We start from the raw sequence: 25,118 nt of genomic DNA, 5'->3' as shown, positions 1-25,118 counted from the left end.
CATTTTCTTTCTCTGTACTGGAGATGGTGTTGGACATCCTGCAATCCATATTCAATCAACCAGACTTGCTATATGACCCCCCAAAATATGTTATTTTGCTTTTCCAAGTGCTTCCTCTTTAAAATGGAAAAATAAAATATGACTGCAAGTTACTATTGGGACAGAGATAATATCTTTAAATGTGTTTGATTTCCTGAAAAAAGGTACCGTGTAGGGAAAGGAGCAGAGGATATATAATAGAAAGAATGCTACTTGCAGTCAGTAAACATGTATTTTATTTATTTATTTGTTTATTTGCTTATTTATTTATTTATTTATTTGCAGGGCAATAGGGGTTAAGTGACTTGCCCAGGGTCACACAGCTAGTAAGTGTCAAGTGTCTGAGGATGGATTTGAACTCAGGTCCTCCTGAATCCAGGGCCAGTGCTTCATCCACTGCGCCACCTAACTGCCCCAGTAAACATGTATTTTAGTCCAAGCTCTACCACAAATTTTGCCTGTGACCTTGGGAAAGACAAATAACCTCTTCTCAACTGTGAAATAGCCAGGTAGAACAGTTCTCTAAGGTCCCTTTTTCTTATAAGCTTTTATTGATATTTTCTGTTTCTTACATCACTATAGTTATCCCCCTCTCCCACCGAGAGAGACATCCTATCTGACAAATAATATTTTTAGAGAGTAAAAGAAAATCAGCACAATTGATTGATACCTTTAAAAAAAGACCAAAAACATATGCAATATGTAATACCTGTGAACCTCCTACCTCCCTGATGGGGTAGGTTGGGGGAGTCTTCATATCTCTCCATTTGAATCCTGCTTGATCTTTATAATTTTATTACATTCACTTTTGACTTTTTGGTGTATGGTTGTTCTTTCCATTAACATTGTTGGAGTAACTATGGGTATTGTTTTCTTGGCTCTGCTTATTTCACTCTGCATTAGTTCTTAAGAACTCTTTCTGGGCTTCTCTATAGTCATCACACACATCATTACAGCACAGTCATATTCCAATTCATTCATATGTCACAGTTTGTTTAGCCATTCTACAACTGATAGGAATCTACTTTGTTTTCAATTCTTAGGAATCACAAAAAAAAATGTGCTATTATAAATATTTTGGAGCATATGAGGATTTTCTTCTCCTCAATAGCTTTCTTAGGGTTCAAATCCTACTTCTGGGTACTACCTATATGACTCTGGCCAATCTCACTTTACTCACCTGGGCCCCAATTTCTTTATTTGCAAACTGATGGAGGTGGGCCAGATGGTCTGAAAAAGCCTATGAAGTTCTAGAGCTATGATCACAGAACAATGCAGAGGAGAAATGTCAGAGGCAAGGAAACAACATGATTTAAATCAATGCAGTCTAGTGTGGAAGTTCTTCTTTTGTGTGAATGGAACCTTTTGGCAGTCTGATGAACCCTATGGACCCTTCTCAGGATCATGTTTTTTAAATAATCAAAGAAAATGCCAAATTTCAGGAAGAGGTTAGTGAAAATAAAGTTGTGATTTTTTTTTCCTCATCAAGTTCACCTGAGATCTATCCACAGAACCCCCTTTACAAGACAGTTCAAGGTATATCTGCATGGGAATAATTCATGGGCATTGCATTCAGGAAGGTAGAGCTACAAGAATAAAATTACAAAAAAAAAAAAAAAGAAGAAAATTAAAATTATTCTATAGAGGGGGCAGCTAGGTGGCACAGTGGATAAAGCACCAGCCCTGAATTCAGAAGGACCTGAGTTCAAATGCCACCTCAGAAACTTGTCACTTAGTAGCTGTGTGACCCTGGGCAAGTCACTTAACCCTCATTGCCCCCCCCCCCAAATTATTCTATAGAAGCAACCTTTTGGAAAAGGATGGTGAGTTGGGGTGAGGAGAAATGTTCAAATCACAGATATTGTGGCCACAAATTTAAATGAAACATGAGTTGCTATCAACTCAAAAACCTGGTACAATCTAACTTTTAAAAGAAGTTCCTCAAGAAAGAACACTGGACTAGAAGCACCATGAGACACTGGATACAGTGCTTAACTTAAGAGCCAAGAAAACCTTTCAAATCCCACCTTAGCCACTTACGAGATGTGTTACTTTAGGTAAATCTCCTAACCTCTCTGGGCCTCAACTTCATTCTGCATAAAAGGTGAAAAGGTTAGATTTAATGCTCTCCTAGGTCCCTTCTAGCCTTAAATCGATAATCCCATAGTTTTGTAAGAATCAGCTAGGTGGCACAGTGAATATAGCATTGAACTTGGAGTCAGGAAGACCTGAGTGCAAATATGGCCTCAGACACTAGCTGTTTGACCCTTGACAAGTCAATTAATTTCTGGTTGCCTCAGTTTCCTCAATCATAAAATGAGGATAATAATAGCACCTACCTCACAGGGTTGTTGTGAGAATTAAATGAGATTATATTTATAAAGCATTCAGCACAGTGTCTGGTACATAGTAGATGCTATATAAATGCTTAGGGCAATTAGGTGGTACAGTGGATAGAGCACCAGGCCTGGATTCAGGAAGACTCATCTTCCTGAGTTCAAATCTAGCCTCAGACACTTACTAGTCGTGTGACCCTGGAAAAATCTCATAACCTTATTTGCCTCAGTTTTCTCATCTGTAAAATGACCCAGAGAAGGAAACGGCAAACCACTCCAGTATCCTTGCCAAGAAAATCCCAAATGGGATTTAAAAAATAGTCAGAAACAACCCAAATGACTGAACAACAAATATAATCATTTATTCCTTTCTCTTCCCATGCTATACCCCCATCACCTGTAAGAGGAGACCTCTACTCTATTTTGTCATTAAGTAGTGGGTTAACCTTAAGCAATATAACCTTCCACAATTCAGTTCCCTCCTATATAATTTTTTTTTTTGGCAGGACAATGAGGGTTAAGTGGCTTGCCCAGGATCACACAGCTAGTAAGTGTCAAGTGTCTGGGGCCAGATTTGAACTCAGGTCCTCCTGAATCTAGGGCTGGTGCTTTATCCACTCCGCCACCTAGCTTCCCCCCTATATAAATTTAAGGGGGATGGATTACTTGATCCTTTATCATACCAGCACTTTGTGGTTCTAAACTATTGTTGAAACATTATAAACTGCTTCAGATTGGAAATAAAATAATTTGTATCATTTAAAAATCTAATGTTCCAAATAGAATGTAAATTGTGTAAAAATAGTCAAAGTCTACTTTCATTAACACAGAACATATTATATAAGAATTTCATTGATTTTATGAGGAAGTCATTATCTCCAGATGACAGTTGGTAATAGCTAACATTTATATAGTGCTTACCATGTGCCAGAGACTGAACTAAGTGCTTTATAATTATTATCTCATTTGTACCTCCCAATAATCCTGGGAGGTAGATGTTATTATTATCCTCATTTTATGGTTGAGGAAACTGAGGCAACCAGAAGTTAAGGGACTTGTACAGGGTCAATAAGTATCTCAACAGATTTGAACTTAGGTCTTCCTGACTCCAAGCCCAATTTTCTCTACCCACTGCACCACAATCCACTACCTAAATGTTATGTTTTAAAAATTGATGTTTAAAAGAAAAAAGTAATCACCTTAAGAAAGTTCCCTTAAGAAAAAAGCTAATTTGATAAAGGTCTGATATGTTAGATATGTAGAGAATTGATTCAAATATATAAAAACAAGAGTCATTCTGCAATTAGATAAATGATACAAATAAAACATATATAGGCAATTCTCAAGAGAAGAAATGTAAACAATCATAATAACTCTATGAAAAACATGCACCAAATCATATTGGACAATTCTCAAAAAAAATGTAAACTATCAACAACACTATGGGGAAAAAACTCTCCAAATTACTATTAATTATAGAAATGCAAATTAAAACAACTCTAAAGTTCCAACCCTACAGATTGGCAAAGATGATAAAAGAAGGTAACAGCAATTCTTGGAGAGACTATGGGAGGACAAGCACACTAAAAGAACAATTGGTAGAGATATCAATTACTCCTACCATTCTGAAAAGTATTGGGACTATCCCCCCAAAAGTCACTAAACTGTCTACATATCCTTTGATGCGGCAATACCACTACTAGGCTTACACCCATAAAAAGTTTAAAGAAGGAAAAAAAAGAGCCATATGTACAATAATATGGCGGCACTTTTTTTTAGTAGTAAAGAATAGGAAACAAAGGGGTTTCCATCAATGAGGAGGACTGAAAACTTATAGCATATGAATATAAAGGGATATTGTTGTACCATAAGAAATGGCAAAAGGGACAGATTCAGAAAAAATCTAGGAAGACTTGATGAATTCATGCAGACTGAACCAAGCACAATCAGGAAAAAAATATTAAAATGATTATGACATTGTAAAGGAAAACAACTTTGAGAAACTTGAGAACTTTGATCATTGTCAGACTCTAGGAGACTGCTGTTGTCAAAAAAATATCAATTGAACACTTAGAAAATATACAGGGGGCAGCTAGATGGCGCAGTGGATAAAGCACCAGTCTTGGATTCAGGATGACCTGAGTTCAAATTCAACCTCAGACACCTGACCCTTACTAGCTGTGTGACCCTGGACAAGTCACTTAACCCTCACTACACTGCAGAAAAAAAAAAGAAAAAAAGAAAATACACAGAAGAAAGCAGGTCTTCCATGACTTGAAGACCAACTCTCTATCCACTATGTGATGCTTCCTCTCCCACTCCATCAAAATACAGTAGAAGTAGGAGAACATTGTACACAGTATCAACAACATTGTGTGTTGATCAGCTATGATAGACTTGACTCTTCTCAGCAATACAATGGTCCAAGATTTTTCCAAAGGACTCATGATATAAAATGCTCTCCAAATCCAGAAAAAAAGAACTGTGGAATCTAGATGCAGATTGAACCATACTATTTCTACTTTTTTTGTTTTTCTTTTGTGAGGTTTTTCCCTTTTGCTGATTCTTCTTTCATAGAATGACTAATGCAGAAATATGTTTAATGTGATTGTACATATATAACCTATATCAGATTGCTTGCTGTCTGTCTTGGGGAGAGGGGAGGGAAAGGACGGAAAATTTGAAACTAGAAATTTTATAAAAACAAATGTTGAAAACTATTTCTACATGTAACTAGAAAATAATAAAATACTTTTATGATTAAAAACCAATCAAATAAAAATACAGCAGAAGTTTTCATGTTTAAAAGAATCTGCTGAACAAATAAAACTTGGCCCTTTTCTGAAGCTCTATACTACCCAGCATGGGGTGCCCACATCAAAGAAGACTCTGTACTCTAAGAGTAAAGTAGAAATGCAGTAGCTCAAAAGAAACATGAGATGCACAAATTTAGAGACAGGTGAACTATTTGTGCCCAACCTGTGGTAGAGCCTTCCAGGCTCATTGGTCTTATCAGCCACAGTTGGATACACTGTACCTTGACTCCAACATAGTGATGTCATCTGGTCCTCTTTGAGAATAAAGGACAATAACCAATCACAAATTCATCACAGCATCCTTGACATGTTTCAAATTTCAGCAGTTTACAAGCACTTGGTTAGAAGTGGCTCATGAAATATACCTACAGGGAAATTTTCAGAGGAAGCTAGTAACACACACCACCTCCAAAAAATTACTGGTTAAGGTCATGCCTTTTTCATTTTCTTCTCTATGAAAATCCATGAACAAAATACTTGATTCTGAAGGGCATTCACTAATTTATCTTCTCTCTTCATCCAACTTATATATGCCTTTCAAGAGGCAGCAAAAGGATAAACTAGGAGATTCATCGGTTTGTGTCAATTTCCAGACAAAACCAAAACTATTAAGCTAAAATCAGCACAGAAATAAGGATAAATGGGAGGGGAAATTTAAAGAAATACACAAAGAGCAAAGGAAAAATTTTAAAATATAGCCCTATTTGTTTACAAAAGACTACAAAGAAAGAAAAACATTCTATGGCTTACCCCTAATGGAGGAAGACCCTCAACAACATTCTTCTTTCCTGAAAGAATGTCCAACACGGGCCTCTTTTTAAGAGAATCCCTTTTCACTCTATAGCGTCCTGATGTTGTGAGGTCAGACTCTGACATTGATGGAGTCAATAACCCTTCTCTTCTAGGTACCTGGGCTTCAACTATCACATGAACTGGACTGATGGCTCTTACGGTCTTCTCAGTCTCTAGGATATGTGACTTTGGCTCAAGAATATGCAAAGGGTTGGGCCCAGGGGTAACAGAACCATATGGGTAACCAAGCAAAGGTTCTTTAGAATAACCACCTATCCCCGAAGAACGCTGCATGGTCTCATCAGGATGAGGAGAGAGCGTGGTGGTACATGCTTTACTTTCTTCCTCAAAATCTTCTTCTTCTTCTTCTTCACTGCTGTGAATCAGCATGGTGGCATCTGAAAGAGATTTCTTATGACCATATCTCACATTCTCTTGCTCTTCATTTTCTTCTTGTCTTGTCCTTTCTATGAAAACATTTGGCTGAGAGCTGGCTGCTATGACCCGGGGCACTGCCACATCAGCAGCAGAGGCAGACATGGTCCTTTCTTTAAGCCTTATTCCTTCAAAACTATGGGTCAATCCAGCTATCTCAATGCTGTTCCTCTTCTGTAACTGAGCATGCCGGGCTGAAGTCAACGGTTCACTGACCTCCTGCAAAGAATGGGCAACTGGGAGACTGTCTTCTTGGAACGTCTGCACTGAATGGTGGACTCGCCTCGTAATGAGATCCGGGTTGCTACTGCTGATGTACAGATGCCGGGATAAGTCTGGGGTGCTATTGGCAGGCCGTGGATATGGGTAAGGCGGAGGTGGTCTATAAACTTGTGTTTTCATGATATTGGGAGCTGGATAATCCTGAGCCTGAAGTTGCACATTAGTCAACTCGGGCACACTCACAGCTCCAACAACAGGTCTCCTCTCAGCAGGGTAGGGGTAAGGTGACTGGCTATGAAAGCTGTAATTTAGATTGAATGGATAATGCGCTGACTGCGGAGAGGTAAACTGAGCACGTTCCCTGATTTCAGGCTGACTGTAGACCAAAGCATCAGGCCTACTATAAGCATATGAATTGCCAATGTTGAGATTTCTCAGTGAGTGGCTCTGCCTGTCGGCATGGCTCACTCCTCTGTTGAGCTGCCTCATCACAGTTTCATAATCTGGGGTGGGGCGATAGGATGGTGGTATCAGAGCACTATGTCTGTGTGATGGAACATAGTCAGGTCTCATAACGTCACTTCCAGTAATGCTTGGGTTAGAGGACATTGGTGAAGGTTGTAAGAAGGGTTGTGGATTATTTAAAGAGTTCGTGCTATGGGCACTGTAGACACTCCCATTGCGGATTCTTCCATTGTAGTCAAGTGCTCTATCTAGACTTGTCTGAGAATGGCAATAATATCCATTCTGGTTGTTCACAAAGAGGTTATCTGAAAAGAAAATATTTAAGATTTATTTCAAGCTAGATAGTTAAAATGTATCACTGTTAAGGCTCAATACTGAGATTCAAGAATCAAAAACACTGCCACAAATTTATCCCAAGACAAAAACAAAAACAAAAAAGATATAATTTCTACAAATGTTGCAAACTTGCTACTAAAAGAATAGGGCAACCACTTCAGAAACCATCTTCCTTTTCTGAAATTCAGAAACTTGTGCTTGACTTTCTTCTAATTAGTAGATATCCAGCACTTGGCAAGGAGCTCAAAGGGAATGTATTTTACTCCCAAAAGCACTCCTTTTGGACATGAGTGATCCTCAAATATCAAAGTAAAAATCTACTGACTTGTGGATTTTATTCGAGAAGAATTCTGCTATTCTTAAGGATAACAGCAGCAATGAATTAGCATAACTAAGGGTCTTCAGTGTTTGTTTTTCCTTGTTATTTCATCTGTTTATTATTATGCTCCTCTGTATATGTGGGATATGAATAAAATCTTCCTTAAACAGGCAGGATGTAGAAAACTATCCACAATCTATGAGGCAGTATGGTAGAGTGCTGGATTTGAAGTAAGAGAACCTCTGGGTGAGAATTCTTGCTGGGGTCAAATAACTACCAAAGGAAATGCCAAGAAAAAGTGGGCAGAGCCAATTGTTCTGGGACTAAATATACCCAATCCTCGTTAATTCAGACTTACAGGAAGAATATATTATCTGAACTAAAATTTCAACTTCTAAAATATTCCTAAAGAGCAACAGATTTAAAACTTTTTGAGCATGTACATTTAGGAGGCTAACCATGTGTGTATGTGTGTGTGTGTGTGTGTGTGTGTGTGTGTGTGTGTGTGTATGTGTATAGCCCAGTAGATATCATGCATTGAGAAAAAAAATTTGAGACGATCTCTAATTAGCATATAAAAGTATCAGCCTCCTTGTCAGACTCTCCTTATGCTTTAGCTACACAGTTTGCTTGCAAACTGAAACTTTTAAAGTTTTTGAAAACAGCTCATACTTAAAAATTCTCCCCACAGTTTGATTGAAGTCCAAATTAACAAGGATTTATTGTTTAATCCAAACCATTTTGACTTCAACTAAAAGGCAGATAGGTAATGAGGTACACCTGAGTTTAAAAGTGGCCTCAGACACTTGTTAGCTAAGTGACCCTGAGTAAGTCACTTACCTGAGGTTGCCTCATCTATAAAATAAGGATAGTAAAATAGCACCTACCTGTCAGGTTTGTTATGAGGATCAAATAAGATAATAACTGTAAAGTGCTTAGTACAGTGCCTAGCACATAGTAAATACTATGTAAATGGTGGTGGTAGTGGTGGTAGTGGTGGTGATGGTGGTGGTGGTGGTGGTGGTAGTAATAATAGTAGTAGTAGTAGTAGTAGTAGTAGTAGTAGTAGTAGTAGTAGTAGTAGTAGTAGTAGTAGTATAGTATTTGTTCTTAGCCAATCAAGAATCAGCTGTGCTTCTCTAAAATGAAAATACAGAAGAAAGAATGTTTGGCAAAAGGATGTCTATAAGAGCAGAGAAAATAAGTGATTTATAGATTATATAGAGAGACTGATTAAAAACATGTAATGCAAAAAAGGAAGGCATCAGAAAAGAGTAAAAAGAGATGTACAGGAAGAACAGCAATCATGTAAGGTTCACAAACATTGCCACATGTCTGACAAGTGTGCAATGAGTCAAAGTGATAAATTCTCATGATGTGGGTTTAGTAAACAATATCTTGAAACTAACTCCTCATACTCATCACTTAAAAACCAGCCAAATTTTAGAATTAAATGCATGAACACTGAGGGAGAAAATATTACTTATGGTCTTTTGTGACCTATCTCTGAAAAATACTTCATGAATCAAACACAATGGCACCATCTTCTTATACTGAGCCATTATTGAAATTTGCAATAAGGTAAAAGCAGCAAAAATATGGTAACATCTACATGTAAATGTATGTACACAGAGGTATATTATCACTTGAAAAGTGTCTGACTTGTACATAGGAACATTCTGATTTTTTTAATGCATCAAGGTCAATTATCTATTAAGAATTAATATATCATTAATTAATAGCATATATTTAGCTTTAAGGTTTACAAAACACTTTGTGTATATTCTCTCATTTGATCCTCATAATAATTCTGTGAAGAATTATCATCCTTATTTTACAGATGAGGAAACTGAGGCTGACAGCATTTAACTGCCCTGCCCAAAGGCTAGTAAGGTGTCTTAGGCAAGATTTGATATCAGACCTTCCAAATTCCAAGTCCAGTGGTCTGTCACTATTATCACATATCTAAAACAGTAATCACATCCTATAATAAAAACTGAATTGGAAGATTACATTTACAGCAATTAACATATACACAATGACTATCTTAATTTAATATATACTTTTGAAAAGTAGACCATAACAGATTTAGAAAGCAGCCTAAGCAAAGCTTGTACATTATTAACAAAAAACACCTCCTCATCAAAAGAGTAGAAGAAAATTGAGAGGCATGCTCAGAGTATTATCAATAGGTCAAAAACCAAAAGAAATACTTTTTGAACATACAGCTATCCCTTCACTAAGCAATGGCAGAGGTTGATAACAGGTACACACCATTGGATTACTTGAATGTAACAGAAAAACAAATGGTCTTCAAATCAGTGGAATTCAAAAGCCTCCATGATCGACACTTGCATGACTACAGCCAACATGTTGACCAAGAAACATCAAAATGAGGCTGAATCATGACATTTGGTTTCTTTAAGAACAGAGAGGTTTATGGTAACAAATCAAAACCAGTTCAATGCCACCAAAAATTACAGAAGGGCTATCCTTAAGGAGCATAGACCTGATGTTTAATGCACAGTATTAAAGGAAATTATATAACTCCTGTAAAGACATCAATATGCGGTATAAAAGTTCAGCCCTGGAGTGGCAATGGCCCAGGTGGGAGAGAAGCCCAGGCTCACTGGAGCTATCAATCCAGCAAAACAAAAATTTTGTAGGTCTGGGGTTATTTACAGACCAGAGCACAGGCCAGGGGACTATGGAATGTGTCTCTCCTTAAATCATACCACCTGGGACCCCATGAAGCTTGGGACAGAGCATCCTGGAAGCAGGGCCTCACTTTAAGAAGGAGTTAAAAGTCAAGAAATAGGCAGGCAAGATGAGCAGACAAAGATGTGAACCATAGAAAGTTTCTTTAGTGACAAGGAAGAGGATAGCAATGTCAGGCCTACTACATACAAAGCTTCCAAGAAAAATATAAATTGGTCTCAGGCCACAGAGGTGCTCAAAAAAGGATTTTGAAGACAAATAGAGGTAGAGGAAAAAATGGAAAGAGAAATGAAAGTTATGCACAAAAGTTATGAGAAAAAAGGCAACTGCTTGAAAAGCCAAATAGAAAAGCTCTCTGAAGAAAATAATTTCCTAAGAATTAAGATTGAACAAATGGAATCTAATGACTTTATGGGAAATCAAGACACAATAAAGCAAACCCAAATGAATAAAAAAAATAGAGGGCAATGTGAAAAACAGCTGACTTGGAAAATAGATCCAGGAGAGATAATTTGAAAATTATTGGACTACCTGAAAACCATGATCAAAACAAGATCTTAGACATCATATTCCAAGAGATTGTCAGGGAAAATTGCCCTGATATTCTAGAAACAGAAGGTAAGATAAAAATTGAAACAATCCACCAATCACCTCTTGAAAAAGATCCCAAAATGAAAACTGCCAGGAATGTTATAGCCAAATTCCAGCGCTCCCAGGTCAAGGAGAAAATACTGCAAGCAGTAATAAAGAAAGAATTTGGGGGCATCTAGGTGGTGCAGTGGATGGAGCACCAGCCCTGGATTCAGGAGTACCTGAGTTCAAATCCGGCCTCGGACACTTGATATTTGCTAGCTGTGTGACCCTGGGCAAGTCACTTAACCCCCGTTGCCCCGCAAAAAAAAAAAAAAAAGAAAGAAAGAAAGAAAGAAAGAAAGAAAGAAAGAAAGAAAGAAAGAATTCAAGTACTGTGGAGACAGTCAGGATAGCACAAGGTCTATCAGCTTCTATTATAAAGGATCAGAGGAAATAGAATATGATATTCCAGAGTGTGTAATTTAAGATTCTAAATGTGCGTTCTAATCTGTTCCCCTAATTTTGGGGGAAACTGACTAAAATCACTGATAAAACGAGTTTAGGTTTTTAAGGGTTTATTGAAAGGTAGAAAGAGAAAGATTGAGAACAGAATTCCAACAGCATGGCAATCTTATCTTTCCTCAATTTTCCTGTGAAGTCCTCTGCCGCCACCACCACCACCATAAAGTCAGGAACCAAAAAGAGAGAGACCTCTCCATGCAGGCCCTCCTTCCTCCTTCCTGTCCCCTCCCAGAAAATGAGAGGCTCCTCAAGTTGATTGGCTGGTAGCCTTGGTGGACAGTACCCATGCGCAAACATTACTTCCTGACGCCAAGGAAAAGCCACATGGCCTTGCCCTCTGAGGCATTCTACTCATGGTGGAGCTTTCCTATAGTAAGTCTCCAGTAGGTGGCGTCATTCCAATCATTACAAGAGTACAAAGGAATTGAGATTACAACCAAAAATTACCTACCCAGAAAAACCGAGTATAGCCTTTCGGGGGAAAAATGGGACTTCAATGAAAAAGAGTACTTTCAGATATTCGTGATGAAAAGACCTGAACTGAATAGAAAATTTGACTTTCAAAGACAAGACCCTAGAGAAGCATAAAAAGGTAAACAGGAAAAAGAAATCAAGAGGGATGTTGAAAGGTTAACCTGTTTACATTCCTACATGGGAACTCATAAGAACTTTCTCAGTATTAGGGCAGCTGAAAGGAATATACTTAAAGGACACAGGTGGGAATTTATTATGAAGGGATGATATCTGTAAAGCATTTATTTTTTTGTTTACTGGTTTGTTTGTGGTTTTTTTGTTATGTTTTGTTTTTGTGGTCAGGGTTGGGTGGCATGCCTGGGAGTGTGTAGTGGATGAGTGTCTTGTGTCTGAGGCCAAATTTGGGCTCAGGTCCTCCTGGGTCCAGGGTGGGTGCTTTGTCTACTGTGTTACCTAACTGCCCCATGATGACATCTTTAGGGTAAAATTAAGGGGTGAGAGGATTGCACTGGAGGAAGGGGAAGTGCTTATGGAGTGGGGGGAGAGATAGGGGGGAAGAGTAGGGCACTGAATGAGCCTTACATTCATCAGAATTGGCTCAAAGACCTTAATCTCATCAGAGTTGGCTCAAGGAGGAAATAACATGCAAGCTCAATTGGGTGGAGTAATCTATCTAACCCTGTAGGAAAGTGGGAGGGGAAGGGGATAAGGAGAGAGGGGTGAAAGAAAGGAGGGTACATTGGGGGAGGGAACAGTCAGAAGCAAAATACTTTTGAGGAGGGATAGGGTAAAAGAAGATTGAAAATAGAGTAAATATCATAGGGGAGAGAATAGGATAGAGAGAAACAGTTAACAATAGTAACTGTGAAAAAAGTTCAAAGCAGAGGCAAGGGTAATGTAAGATGATGATAATGATTATTGATGGATTGATGACGATAGGATGAAGACGAGAATTGATTGATAAGGATTCATTGATGCTGAGGGCTGATTGATGCTGAGAAGGATTAATTGATGATGATGATGAAAATTGATTGATGATGATAAAATATATGGTACTTTGCTGGACTACTGTGAAGAAAATTCTTTGTCAGGTATAAGGTAATATATAAATATTATCTCTTACTGTTGTTGCAAGAATCGACCTCATTGGTTTATTGTACAATATAAATATAGTTTACTATGAAAAGAATGATGAGTAGGATGCTATCAGAAAAACTGGGAAACACCTATATGAGCTGATGCAACTGTACTGTAACTGAAATGTACTGTATACAAAATAACAGCAATACTGAAAGATGATCTGCTGTGAATGATTTGGTTATTTTCAGCAATGCAATGATCTAAAACAACTCTGAAAGTCTTATGAAAAATGCAGTCCATCTACAGAGAGAGAATTGATAGCATCTGGATACAGATTGAAGCATAATTTTTTTTGTTAGTTCCTTTATCTGAAGTTTTATTTTTGTTTGTTTTCTTTCACAACCTAGCTAATGTGGAAATGTTTTGCATGACTTCTCATATTTGGCTTATATTGAATTGTTTGAGTTCTTAGGAAGGGGTAGGGAAGAAGGAAGAGAATTTGGAACACAAAGTTTTTTGTTTTTAAATTGATGTCAAAATTTGTATTTACATGTAATTTGGGAAAATAAAATTCTAAAAAAAAAACTTCAGCCCCTACCTAGTATATAGCAAGACATAACATAACTTAGTGGCTAGAATTATATACACCAGAAGTGTTTACTCTTTCATAGACTGACAAAAGAGAAATCCCCATACTAAATACACAGACCTCAAAATATCCTTGAGACTTCAAACTATGAACTGCATTGGAAACAAAGAATTATCACAGACTGAAGTGTTGCCCATAATCTGCCTAAGAATGATGTTTTTTTAAAAATAGATATTGCCTAATAAAATACTCAGTCTCCATACTGTGTTTAATGAAAATCTTTCAAAATACATAAATCTAGTAGAAGAAATCAAAATCATGTGGGAAACTACCTAACACAGAGATGAAGGACAGTATTTGTTATAAGGAAGAGTTGCAATTTTTTCCATTGGTACAGGGGAAATTTAAGAGGGAGAAGACTAGTAGTAGTGATGCTCAAAAGGAGAAAAGAAAGAAGAGGGTCATAGCTTTTTTTAATGCACAAGGGAAAATAGAAGGTTAAAAAGGAGATACAAACAAGCAGGTCAGCTTTGAAACATAATGTATTATGTTTTTTTATAAAAATACAATCTGCATTAATAGATTAATGATAAAGTTGAATAGCTAAATAGGTTAATCCTTTTTTTGTCCTATTTATTCAGAATGTTCAAGTTTTTCTGCATTTGTCAAATTCAGAATAACAAAGAAAAAATCACGTAGGAACAAGATGAGTGACAAATCATCTTTATCATTCTTTCTATGAGTTGTGTTGAGGATGCGTTTGGTAAGCATAGACAGAAAATGAGCTTATGTTCTAATACTTCTATTCAGCTACAGAAAGCAATTCCCCACCTATGCAGTTATCCCTATAACATTAAATATACATATAAATATAAAAGATCAAGGGCCATTTCCATCTAAACTTCATTGAAGAAGATGAAAAGAATGAATTTTCCACAATAACAATGATATGAGGATAATAATGACAACTGATATTTACAGAGTACTTTACCATTAGAAAATATTTTCATGTGCAATATCACATTTGATCCATACAATAATACTACGATATAGGAAACACAAACACCACTATTCCTGGTGACAGAGATGTTAAGTTTCGGGGCCCAGACTCAAACACGGATCTGGCTTAAGGCCAGTTCTCTTTTCATAAAGCCAAATTTCCTCTTTATTCTATGTAACTAATTTAATTTACAGGTGAGTAAGCTGTAATGGATGCCCTCTGAGGTCAAAGAGTCTTAAAATCACAGTGTTTTAGGGCTGGGAGAAAACTTGAAAGTCATTTTGTTCAGCTCTGCCCTCCCCCTCATTTTCCAGAAAAGGAATCACTGCCCCCAAAACTGAAAGAAACTTGCTAAAGGTCATAAAAGTGGTAAGCAGCAAGGTAAACACAAGGACTGACTCCAAATCCTATACTCTTTCTACCATACCATGATGCCATAATAATTAAGACTGAGTTCTTTATATTGTGTTTTTTAAAAGGGGGGGGGTGGATATATTTCAACATAAATTTTATACTGTCCTTATGTTCCTATGAGTTTCCAACAAATTACCTGCATATGATTTGGGTACAATAGGGAGAAGAGACCTTGAGTATAATTCTTTTAGTTCTCTGATTTGGATGCCTATAACTACAGTAGCCAATAAGAGCCCTGACTGGTAGTTTTCTAAGTCTTCTTATTCTTAGTGACATTAATTAAATTATGCTTCTTGGAAATCACGCAGACTTACCTTGAGAAGAAGTATATGGTTCTGTATAATGTCCATTGTAATGTAACTGAGGTGGTGGAGGCATCACATATGGCTGTGGCTTAGGCTAAGAAATGAAATTTTACAAAACAAAACAAAATATTAAGTTCTTGATGTTTTACTAAGTGTTGTAACTGACTAAAGTATCTACTTAGGAACTATATATTATCCTATGCTTTTCTACTTAGAAATATTAAAGGAGCTGGGTTGTGTGTATTTTTTAAGCACTTGAAAAATAAACAAGAGGTGGCCTTTCATAATCTAACACTGAATCTTTTACCATCAATTATATTCCCCAAGCTAATATCTAATTGAAAATGAGGGTGTTGTATAGCATTACATAATAACCTATATTTGATTAAGTTTGGGATTATATGATTGGCCCAGGGGAGGTGTTTTGTTTTGTTTTTTTATTCAAGGTTGTTCAAACACAATATAGTTGTTAAATGACCTCCCAATCACATATTTTCTAGAAAGCTCTAGCTCCTTCTTACCCAAACCTCTACTATTTAAAAATCTAGCTATGCTAACTAATCAGTCAAAAGAATAATATCTGACAAATAATATTAAATGAAACATATGTATTCATTTCACTGAGGAAACAGGCTTTTAAAATCTGACTACTGTAAAAAGATTTTTTAAAAATCATATATAAGGGGCAGCTAGATGGCACAGTGGTTAAAGCACTGGCCCTGGATTCAGGAGTACCTGAGTTCAAATCCAGCCTCAGACACTTGACATTTACTAGCTGTGTGACCCTGGGCAAGTCACTTAACCTCCATTGCCTGCAAAAAAACAAACAAACAAACAAAACAAAACAAAAATCATATGTAAGACAATTTCATCTCCTTACCAGAGACATCCTTGATGAAGACCTCCTTCTAACAGAATTCACTGTAAGAGTCTGAGTTTGCCTAGAATTAAAAAAACAAACAAACAAACATATTTTTAAGAACAGTCTTATAAAAAATTCTACAAGAATAAGCTAAAACAAAAAGACAATTTAAAAAGCACAATCTTCTGCTGCTGGTAGGGGTGGGGTGCAAAAAAATATAACATTTCCTCTTCTTTTCCATTCAATCAATCAACATTTACTAAGCACCTACTACATGCCAGGCATCGTGCTAATTGGTGGAGATACAAAAAGAGGCAAGACAGTCCCAGCCCTCAAGAACCTGACCAGCAAGGTTTGTACTAGTACCACTCCTGCTCTTGAAGCCAAAGTATCTGCAAGGGACAACATTAGTTTCTTTTAAGTTACTGGCATTCTGACCATTCCCATAAAGACATGTCAACCACAGAAAATGAAATGGTGGGGAAAAGTGTCACTTCCACCCTATATTCCTAAGTCAGCTTCTAACTTCTTGAAAATGAAGAAATGGTCTTTGAACTATTATACCACATAAAAAGTCTTATGCTCATTGATGACTAATCAAAGGTAAGTTTATTACACTTTATAACTTTAGTCAAAGTGAATAGATCTCCCAAGGCAAGGGAGCACACTTTTGAGTTACCTTCATCAGCAATGATGAAATTCAATACACAGTGCATTTATGAACTCTACACATAGCTTGAGGATAGGGCAGGGAAGGGAAACACTTCTCTGTTGTTGCTATTTGTTTTAGCTCTGTTGCACAATAGAAAGAATGGGAGAATGAGAAAGGATGGGAAACAGTTAAAAGAAAAGGAGAAGGAAAGATCTGAGGCACCGTTCACAGATGAAGAAACTGGAAAGTATCTATATAAAAGGTATAAGAAGACAAGAGGAAAAATCGTACCAGGGGTTGTTTCATCTCAATTTTAACAACCTTGTTCTTTTTTTTAGATATGCTTTTTAAAAAATTGCCTCCCAACAATTGGGTGTTCTAACTCTAAGCTTTTCACAGGAGGCAATCTGTGTCAGATAGCAGAGGTACTTGATGATGCTTTCTTTGGAAACAATTAGATGTGAATTTTGACCAAATAGACAGCGGGACTCTTTGAGGGAGAAGTGAGAGAGAAGCTTAAAGCAAATGAGGAAATATTCTCTTTTCAGAAAGGGGAGGAAAAACAATCATGAGATTTTTACCACAAATTTGCAAACTAATAATTTAGTCTTTTTTCCCTCTCTCCTTTTGGTTTGTATGGGGCAGGGAGGTGGGGGGGGGGCGGGGATATAGAGGATCTGGAGACTTGTAAATTGATTATAGATCTCTTTATAATCTTCTCTAGGATTAGTTTGGAAGTATTAGAATGTAAGTTCCTTGTAAACAGGTATTCTTTCATTCTTTGAACCTACTGGACATCTAATAAATACTTGCTGATTGATTGAAGCATTCAAGTCTCTCTTTTGGTAGGTCCAGGCTGAATAGAAATAGCTAATAAATGAAGAAAGGTGACCTACTAAGAGGGTTTTCGATGACAATCTGACCAGGGATTGTGAAATGATGAACATGCCCCAGGAAGGTTTTAAGTTAAGAGATTCAGAATAGATTGTGAGAAGCATGAAGCATGAATGGAGATAGAGAACTAGGTTAAAACTAAGAGTAAAGATTAGTTACAAATGTATCTACTTAATTGTACCTAGACATTTGTGTTTCTTTGAATACAATATTAACTCTACATGATTTTATACATTTAAAGTAAATAGTAATACTAGTAAAGGTCATTATGCTTGCCTATTTTAAAAGTAGAATTTTTCTTAAGACTCATGATTTTAATGACAACTGAGATTTAACTAGCACTTTAGAGTTGACAAAGAATTTTCCTTGCATGACATTGTGAGATAGCATATAGGGAAAAAATCATAAATTAGGGGAACATGTGTACATTTTTGTTCTCAAAATTAAACATGCTCATAGAAAGTCCAGCTATTGAATTACACTGACATTCACTTGGTTGTAATTTATTGCAAGCAAAGAAGCTGGAAGAAAGTAACCAACCTTTTAAATGTTAAACCTTAAAAACTGACAGGAAAACAAGGATAGAACAACTAGTCACCTCTATTACAAGAAACTGCTAGTTGGTCTCCCTGCTTCAAGTGTCTCCCCAAAGCGGTCCGTCTTCTATTCATCTATAAAAGTGATCTTCCTAAAGCATAACCCTGATCATGGCTACCCCCTATTCAATCAACTCCAATGGCTTGAGGATCAAATTTAATTTTTTATTTTTGCATTTAAAGTCCTTCAGAACCCAATCCTTTTCTACCTTTTCCAACTTCTTTTACCTTCCTTCCATATCCTCTGCAATCCAATGACACTGGCTTTCTCACACAAGACACTCCATCTCCAGAGTCTGCAAATTTTCCTTGGTTATCCTCCATACCTGGAATTTTCTCCCTCCTCATCTTTGCCTTTTGACTTCCTTCCAGCCTCAGGTAAAGTCCTACCTTCTATGAAAAGCTTTTCCCAGTCTTCCTTAATCTTATTGCCTCCTCCCAAAATTATCTCCAATTTGTATATACCACTAGTCTAAAGTTGTTTATATGTTGTCTTCCCCAATAAGACTGTAAGGTTCTTGAGAGCAGGGGCTATTTTTTGCCTTTTTCCCCCCTTAGCATCCCTAGCATTTAGCATAGTACCTGACACATAGTAGTTGCTTAATAAATACTTCTTAATATGTTGACTTGACCTGTCCAGAAGAGAAGAGTGTTCTTTTAGTGTGTTTAATATCACTTTAAGAATCAGCTTTTACTTCTTTATTCTCACAATCTTAAATATCAAAGGATAACGGCATGGGGTTTAGAACATTTAGAGGAATTAAGGGACTATTAAATTTAAACTGGCCAACTAGATATCAGGAAGTAAGGGGAGATAAAATTCTACATCAGAAAAGTCAATTGGGCATGACTACTACCTGGAACAACACCAGGGGACAGAGATAACTCCAAAAGTCAGGACCACCACCCCTTATTCAAGCTTTTCCCAGCCCACCCCCAAAAGGAACTTTCCATTGTCAGGTGTTGACACCATCTATCCTCTATAAAAAGCTTTTGTCTTTCTTCTGTTCTGGGAGAATAAGTCTAAGTCATCTCCTTCCCTTGAGGCTTCGACATCCCTCTCAGTCACTTTCCCTAGTGCCCCAATAAAAGACCATTTTATTCTAATTGGACTGAGTTGTAATTCTTTACCCGAGAACCCCCCCACCCCTGCCCCACCAATCCCCTGTGACAATGAGAACATTGATAGTTTTATTGGAAAATTTGACTACAACAACTGATTTCTATGAAAATAAGGTTAGCTATTTTTAAGATTAAAAAAGGATGAGACTTGTGATTTCCACAACATGGAACTCTAAGCTGTGGCAACTCCCTCTTATTGATATGGAATGACACCTTCTCAGAAACTTATGGTTTCAGAGTGTTGCCTAGAGCACTGAGATTTTTAGTGACTTAACTCAGTCACACAGTCAGAGACAGGCCTTGAACCAGGTATTCCTAGCTTCCAGATCTTCACTCTAGTCATCATGCCACACTACCTTTCTATAGGTATTTTTCAAAACATAAAAATGTACAGCTTTATATTTTGTTTTGGGTTGGTTTTGTTGTGTTGTTGTTGTTTTTAACTTAGTATGATAAATTTTTTTGTTATTTTTTGGAATGTTTTTATTTGGCAGGCATTACTCTAACACTGAGTGTTAAAACATTTGGATCCTAACAAATACATAAATTGGCCATATGAGGTCCCAAATAAGCTGTTTTCATTTGTACTAGAAAACTTCACACATGTGCTAACCAGTCCATTCCCTACTCCTTTAAAAAATTTAATATTTTATTCTCCCCCAATTACTTAGAAAAACAACTTTTAAACATCTTTTGAAAATTTTGAGTTCCAAATTCTCTCCCTCCCTCCTCTTCCCCCCTCATTAAGAAGGCAATCAATTTGATATAGGTTATAGATGTGCAGTGAGTAAGGTATATTATTTGAAGAAAGGTGCCAGGAACAAAAATTACTTATTCTTGACTTCAATAACACTTTGTTTAAGCCTATCAAGTCATTTTTTAACCTCCATCTTTGCTCCCATATGTTCCTGCCTAATAAGGCTCATGAAAGGTATTATTACTGTTTATAAGAAGTATGACGAGATGCTCTATTGGTTTTCTAGAGATTATTACTAGAGTAACCAAATTACAAAGAGAATAGATGATTAAATTAATCATAAAGTATGATCCTTAAGCATAATTTTTTTCTCATAATTTAATGCTGTCCTCAGAAATCAAACCAGACAAGGTCACGTCCTATAGTCAAATCTTAGAATCAAATCCTACTTGTTAGCCTATTTTCAACAGTACATTTGAAACGACAAAAAATCAAGATTTATCAACAACTAAATTAGAGTAAATGACTGTAATCAGGGTTCCTAGTTCAAGGTGGCGGGGTTGAATATCTCAAAGTCTGACAGCATCCTTTAATAATTGCCCTTCATGTTTATTTTAGAAGATTAGGCAATCCAATCCAAAAAGAATTTATTTCTTGGACTGTTGGACCCTGGCATTCAAAGCATTCCACAACTAACCTCCAACCTACCTTTCTAGCCTCTCTTATACTATTCTCTCTTGGTATGTCACATATTTTAGCCTAACTGAGCTACTCTCCGTTCCCATTTTCATCTTGTCTCTTTCTAAACCTGTGGCCTTTGTTCACAGTATTCCCCAAGTCTAAAATGGATTATTCCCCACCACCATGCACCGAACTCCTTCCCTTAAAAACCTAAGTCAGATGCCACCCTCTACATGAGGCCCTTTTTGTCACTATGACACCTGTCTCCCCACCCCCCAACTTAACTGTTCTGTGAAAGGGTTAACTCCAATACTATGAGAAGGGCAGCTAGGTAGCACAATGGATAAAACACTGGCCTTGGATTCAGGAGGACCTGAGTTCAAATCTGGCCTCAGACACTTGACACTAGCTGTGTGACCCTGGGCAAGTCACTTAACCCCCCACTGCCTCACAAAAACAAACCAAAGTAGTTGTGATGGGGAATGATAACAAATATAAAGACAGATGGGGAGGCACACTTGCCTTTCATGGAGTGAAATTACAATGGGCTTTTTCAAAGCCTGTTTTTTCAGAGCTATATTTCTTTCTTTTTTTTTTTTTTTTTAGTGAGGCAATTGGGGTTAAGTGACTTGCCCAGGGTCACACAGCTAGTGTCAAGTGTCTGAGGCCACATTTGAACTCAGGTCCTCCTGAATCCAAGGCCAGTGTTTTATCCATTGTGCTACCTAGCTGCCCCTCTCATAGTATTTTGCCTGGAATTATTCTTGTACTTCTTTCACTGTCCCATGTATTGATTATTTCTATGCTTGCATTTTCCCTCAACAAACAATACACTTCTAATATCCTTAGCAGCTAACATGGTTCCTTGCTTTCATGAGACATTTAATAATGTTTGTTAAATAACATCCATTAAAGTTGGTATTATAGGACTTTTAACATCTTTAGGTTCAAATGTTTTAACAAATATGAAAATGCTTTGCAAATTTAGGTTACTATATCCACAGAAGGAATCATCATCATCATTATTAATATTATGAGGCCATATTAAGGTGACTAAGTATAAATAGAATTGGTTCTTTTTGAAGGTTGACTGGATTCTCCAATTTTTTTTTACCTAGTTTTTAAGGAATAAGCTAGCATTTTGAACTATGTTCACTACTTTAGTCCACAAAAGTTGGCCTGGGACAATATACAGAGCCTTGAATTTTTTTTTTTAATTTTTCATTACTTAACCGGATACCAACATTTAGAGATATGGCCACAGAATCATAGCTAGAGCTAGAAGAACTCAGAAGTCATCTAGTCCAACCCCCTCATTTTATAGATAAGGAAACCGAGGTCCAGGAAGATAATTAGAGTGACAGACTTAGATAAGAAAAGGAATCAGAAGACATAGTCCAACCTTCTCATTTTACAGATAAGGACACTATGACCCAAACTGAAGTTTGGTTCAGAGCATTTGGATTCAAATCCTGTCTCTGTCATTTACTACACATTTCACGTTGGGCATGTTGATGTCTTCTGTTGTTTGAAAATATTCCCCCTCTGTAACTGAGGCCAGTCTTTGCCAAAATTGTTGCTTCAGTGAGAGGTTTACTTCCGACCCAGACACTGAGGTTGCCAGAGACTTGTGGGTGAGGGGGAAAGGTAGAGAGTGTTGAAAGAAACCTCTGCCAACAAACTCCCACAAGTACATCAGTGTTGCTGCTGTAGACCAACCTGGGACGGAAGTGAAACTCTGGGTATTCTAAATACAAAATTCATAGACACAGAACTCAAGTATCAGCACCCACACAATGTCTATTTTGGCACCCCAATCCACAGCACCCTGTATGGAGGCTTACTACACCCACCCCTAAATGCCATTTCTATGTAATTTTTAAAAGGCAATTTTCCTGGCCAAAAAAAATAATAATAATAATAACTTGAAGAAACCTCTTTAATCATTTCTAATAATCTAAGCACTCTTACCTTCACATCATTGTACTAAGGATTTACTTTGGGATCAAACATTCTATTTGTATATAGGCAAACAAGTTTTGATGATTGTGTAGGGAATTTACTAAAACTATGGAAAATCACTAATTTGAAAAACAGAGTTCTTGAAGAGAACTAGTGATATAATGCATAGAACAGAACAAATAGGAAATAATTAGAGTTCTGGATTTCAGAGCACAAGATAAAAATGGAAAGCATTTCTCACTGAAGCTCATGTTTTGTTTTGTAGAGGGAAGTTATTTATTTTTTAGAACCTGTGATTTCACTAATAATTTCAGTGAGGAAATAATGAAACATCCTTTACAAATGTAGAGTAGTACCTTCCTCAGCAACTTAAGGTCTTAGAGATTTGCTTGGTACACAAGGAGGTTAAATAATTTTCCCAGGATCACCCAGCCAGGAAGTGTCCAAGGCTAGATCAAAGGTAGGTAACCCTAACCCTGAAGCCAGCTCTCTATCTTACCAAGATGTCTCTCAAAATGGAACTCATATGCATTCTAAGATCCCCTGCATTAAAAACAGGTGCCTTTTCAAGATATTCAAAGAATGAGGCATGAAAATTTTTAATTTTATTTGACCTTTCTTTTGAGTGTACTAAAAGTTGTAAGGGTGAAAAGTCTAGTAGGGCACGGGGAATTCAGTGTTCTTAATGAAGAGGAAAAAACAATAATACCAGAGAAAAGTTTGAAAAGATAAAAATGGTCCAGAAAATTACATCACAGATACCATCTCCCTATTTCTTTCTTTTTTTTTTTTTTTTTGGTGGGGCAATGAGGGTTAAGTGACTTGCCCAGGGTCACACAGCTAGTAAGTTTCAAGTGTCTTAAGGTCATATTTGAACTCAGGTCTTCCTGAATCCGGGGCTGGTACTTTATCTACTGCACCACCTAGATGCCCCCCCCATTTCTTTATTACATTACAGAATACTTCCTTAATATACATTACCGGAAGGACATTTATCAATCCCATTTTACATATTTTTCAAAAGGAGATCCAAAATGTTTAGATGATTAATCTAATTCTGATAAGGTTAAAGAATAGTATAATTGGTTGATAAAATGTCCCTTGTTAAATTTACATAAACAAAAAGTACAAAGTCATAATGCCATTTCACCATTAAAATCTGACATGGGACTTAGGATAAATCAGAAAAAGTTTCTCCTGTGAGAAGCAAAACCAAAGATGACCAGATAACAGGACAGACATATCAAGGAATCAAGGGGCTATTAAAGTTTAGATTGACCAACTAGATATCAGGACAGACATACCAAAGGTGTAAGGGGAGATAAAATTCTATAGCAGGAACTTCAATTAGGAAACTAAGATAACCCCAAAGGTCAGGACCATCATTTCAAAAAAATCCTCCTCAACTCTCAGGAATATGACAAGCATCCAATTTTTCCTCATCCCAGCCCAAAGTGGAACTTTTCAGTTTTCAAGTGGACATCCTATCTATCCCCTATAAAAGCTTTTGCCTTCCCTCTGTTCAAGGAGGAGAATGTTTCTGAGCCCTCCTCCGTGAGGGGTAAAGTCTTTGACTTCCCACTTGGTCATTTTCTCTATTGCCAAATAAAAGACTTTTAATTCTAATTGGACTGTGTGAGAGTGTACTTCTTTATTGAGGAATACTTAAGGACCACCACCTCTTACCCTTGACAAATCCTAGGAGCCATTTCATCATTTGTTGAACAATTAGAAAGGAGCCCTACTTCTAAATGAGAAGAAAAAATTTTCTATACAGCTCCTTTGTGTAAAGTAAATTGATTTATCAGGCTAAAAGATTGCCCAATAACACAATTAATTGAAATGAGATCCAAATTTGGACTCAGGAAATCTAGTCCAGTTCTTTAACCCCATAAATTCATTCCTATGTAATTATGTTTACCCATCTGTAAGGGAGAGGGGCAGGACCTGGACCTATCTTTTCATTGATACAGGTTACACCCAGATAGGGTAACTCTCTCTACCAAAGTAGGTCAGTACCTTCCCTGAAATGTACTGTCTTGAAGAGCTGCCTAGAACACTAAGAGCTGTTAAGTCACTTGCCCAGGATCACATGGCATGTGTCAGAAGCAGGACTTGACCTTGGGTCTCTAAAGTCTGTAGGGAGGGGCTTCAGTATTGTTATGACACAATATTGAATGAGCTCAATATAACAACTAGTGGAGCTCTTCAAAGAAA

General features: G+C 37.0%; 1 protein-coding gene across 1 annotated transcript in view; it reads right to left on the bottom strand.

The window, feature by feature from the left end:
* The window catches only part of PTPN21 (protein tyrosine phosphatase non-receptor type 21), a 121,517-nt gene that overhangs the window by 21,885 nt on the left and 74,514 nt on the right, over window positions 1-25,118 (bottom strand). The window contains exons 11-13 of the mRNA XM_043985924.1: window positions 16,316-16,376; window positions 15,445-15,529; window positions 5,942-7,410 (exon numbers count right to left, since the gene is read on the bottom strand). Of these exons, the coding sequence (XP_043841859.1) occupies window positions 5,942-7,410; window positions 15,445-15,529; window positions 16,316-16,376 (1,615 nt within the window). The remainder of the gene's footprint in view (window positions 1-5,941; window positions 7,411-15,444; window positions 15,530-16,315; window positions 16,377-25,118) is intronic.

The sequence above is a fragment of the Dromiciops gliroides genome, chromosome 2, assembly GCF_019393635.1.
Source record: "Dromiciops gliroides isolate mDroGli1 chromosome 2, mDroGli1.pri, whole genome shotgun sequence".
NCBI lineage: Eukaryota > Metazoa > Chordata > Mammalia > Microbiotheria > Microbiotheriidae > Dromiciops > Dromiciops gliroides.
Note: the sequence above shows the minus strand (reverse complement) of the source record. Positions and strands in the feature narration are given on the sequence as shown.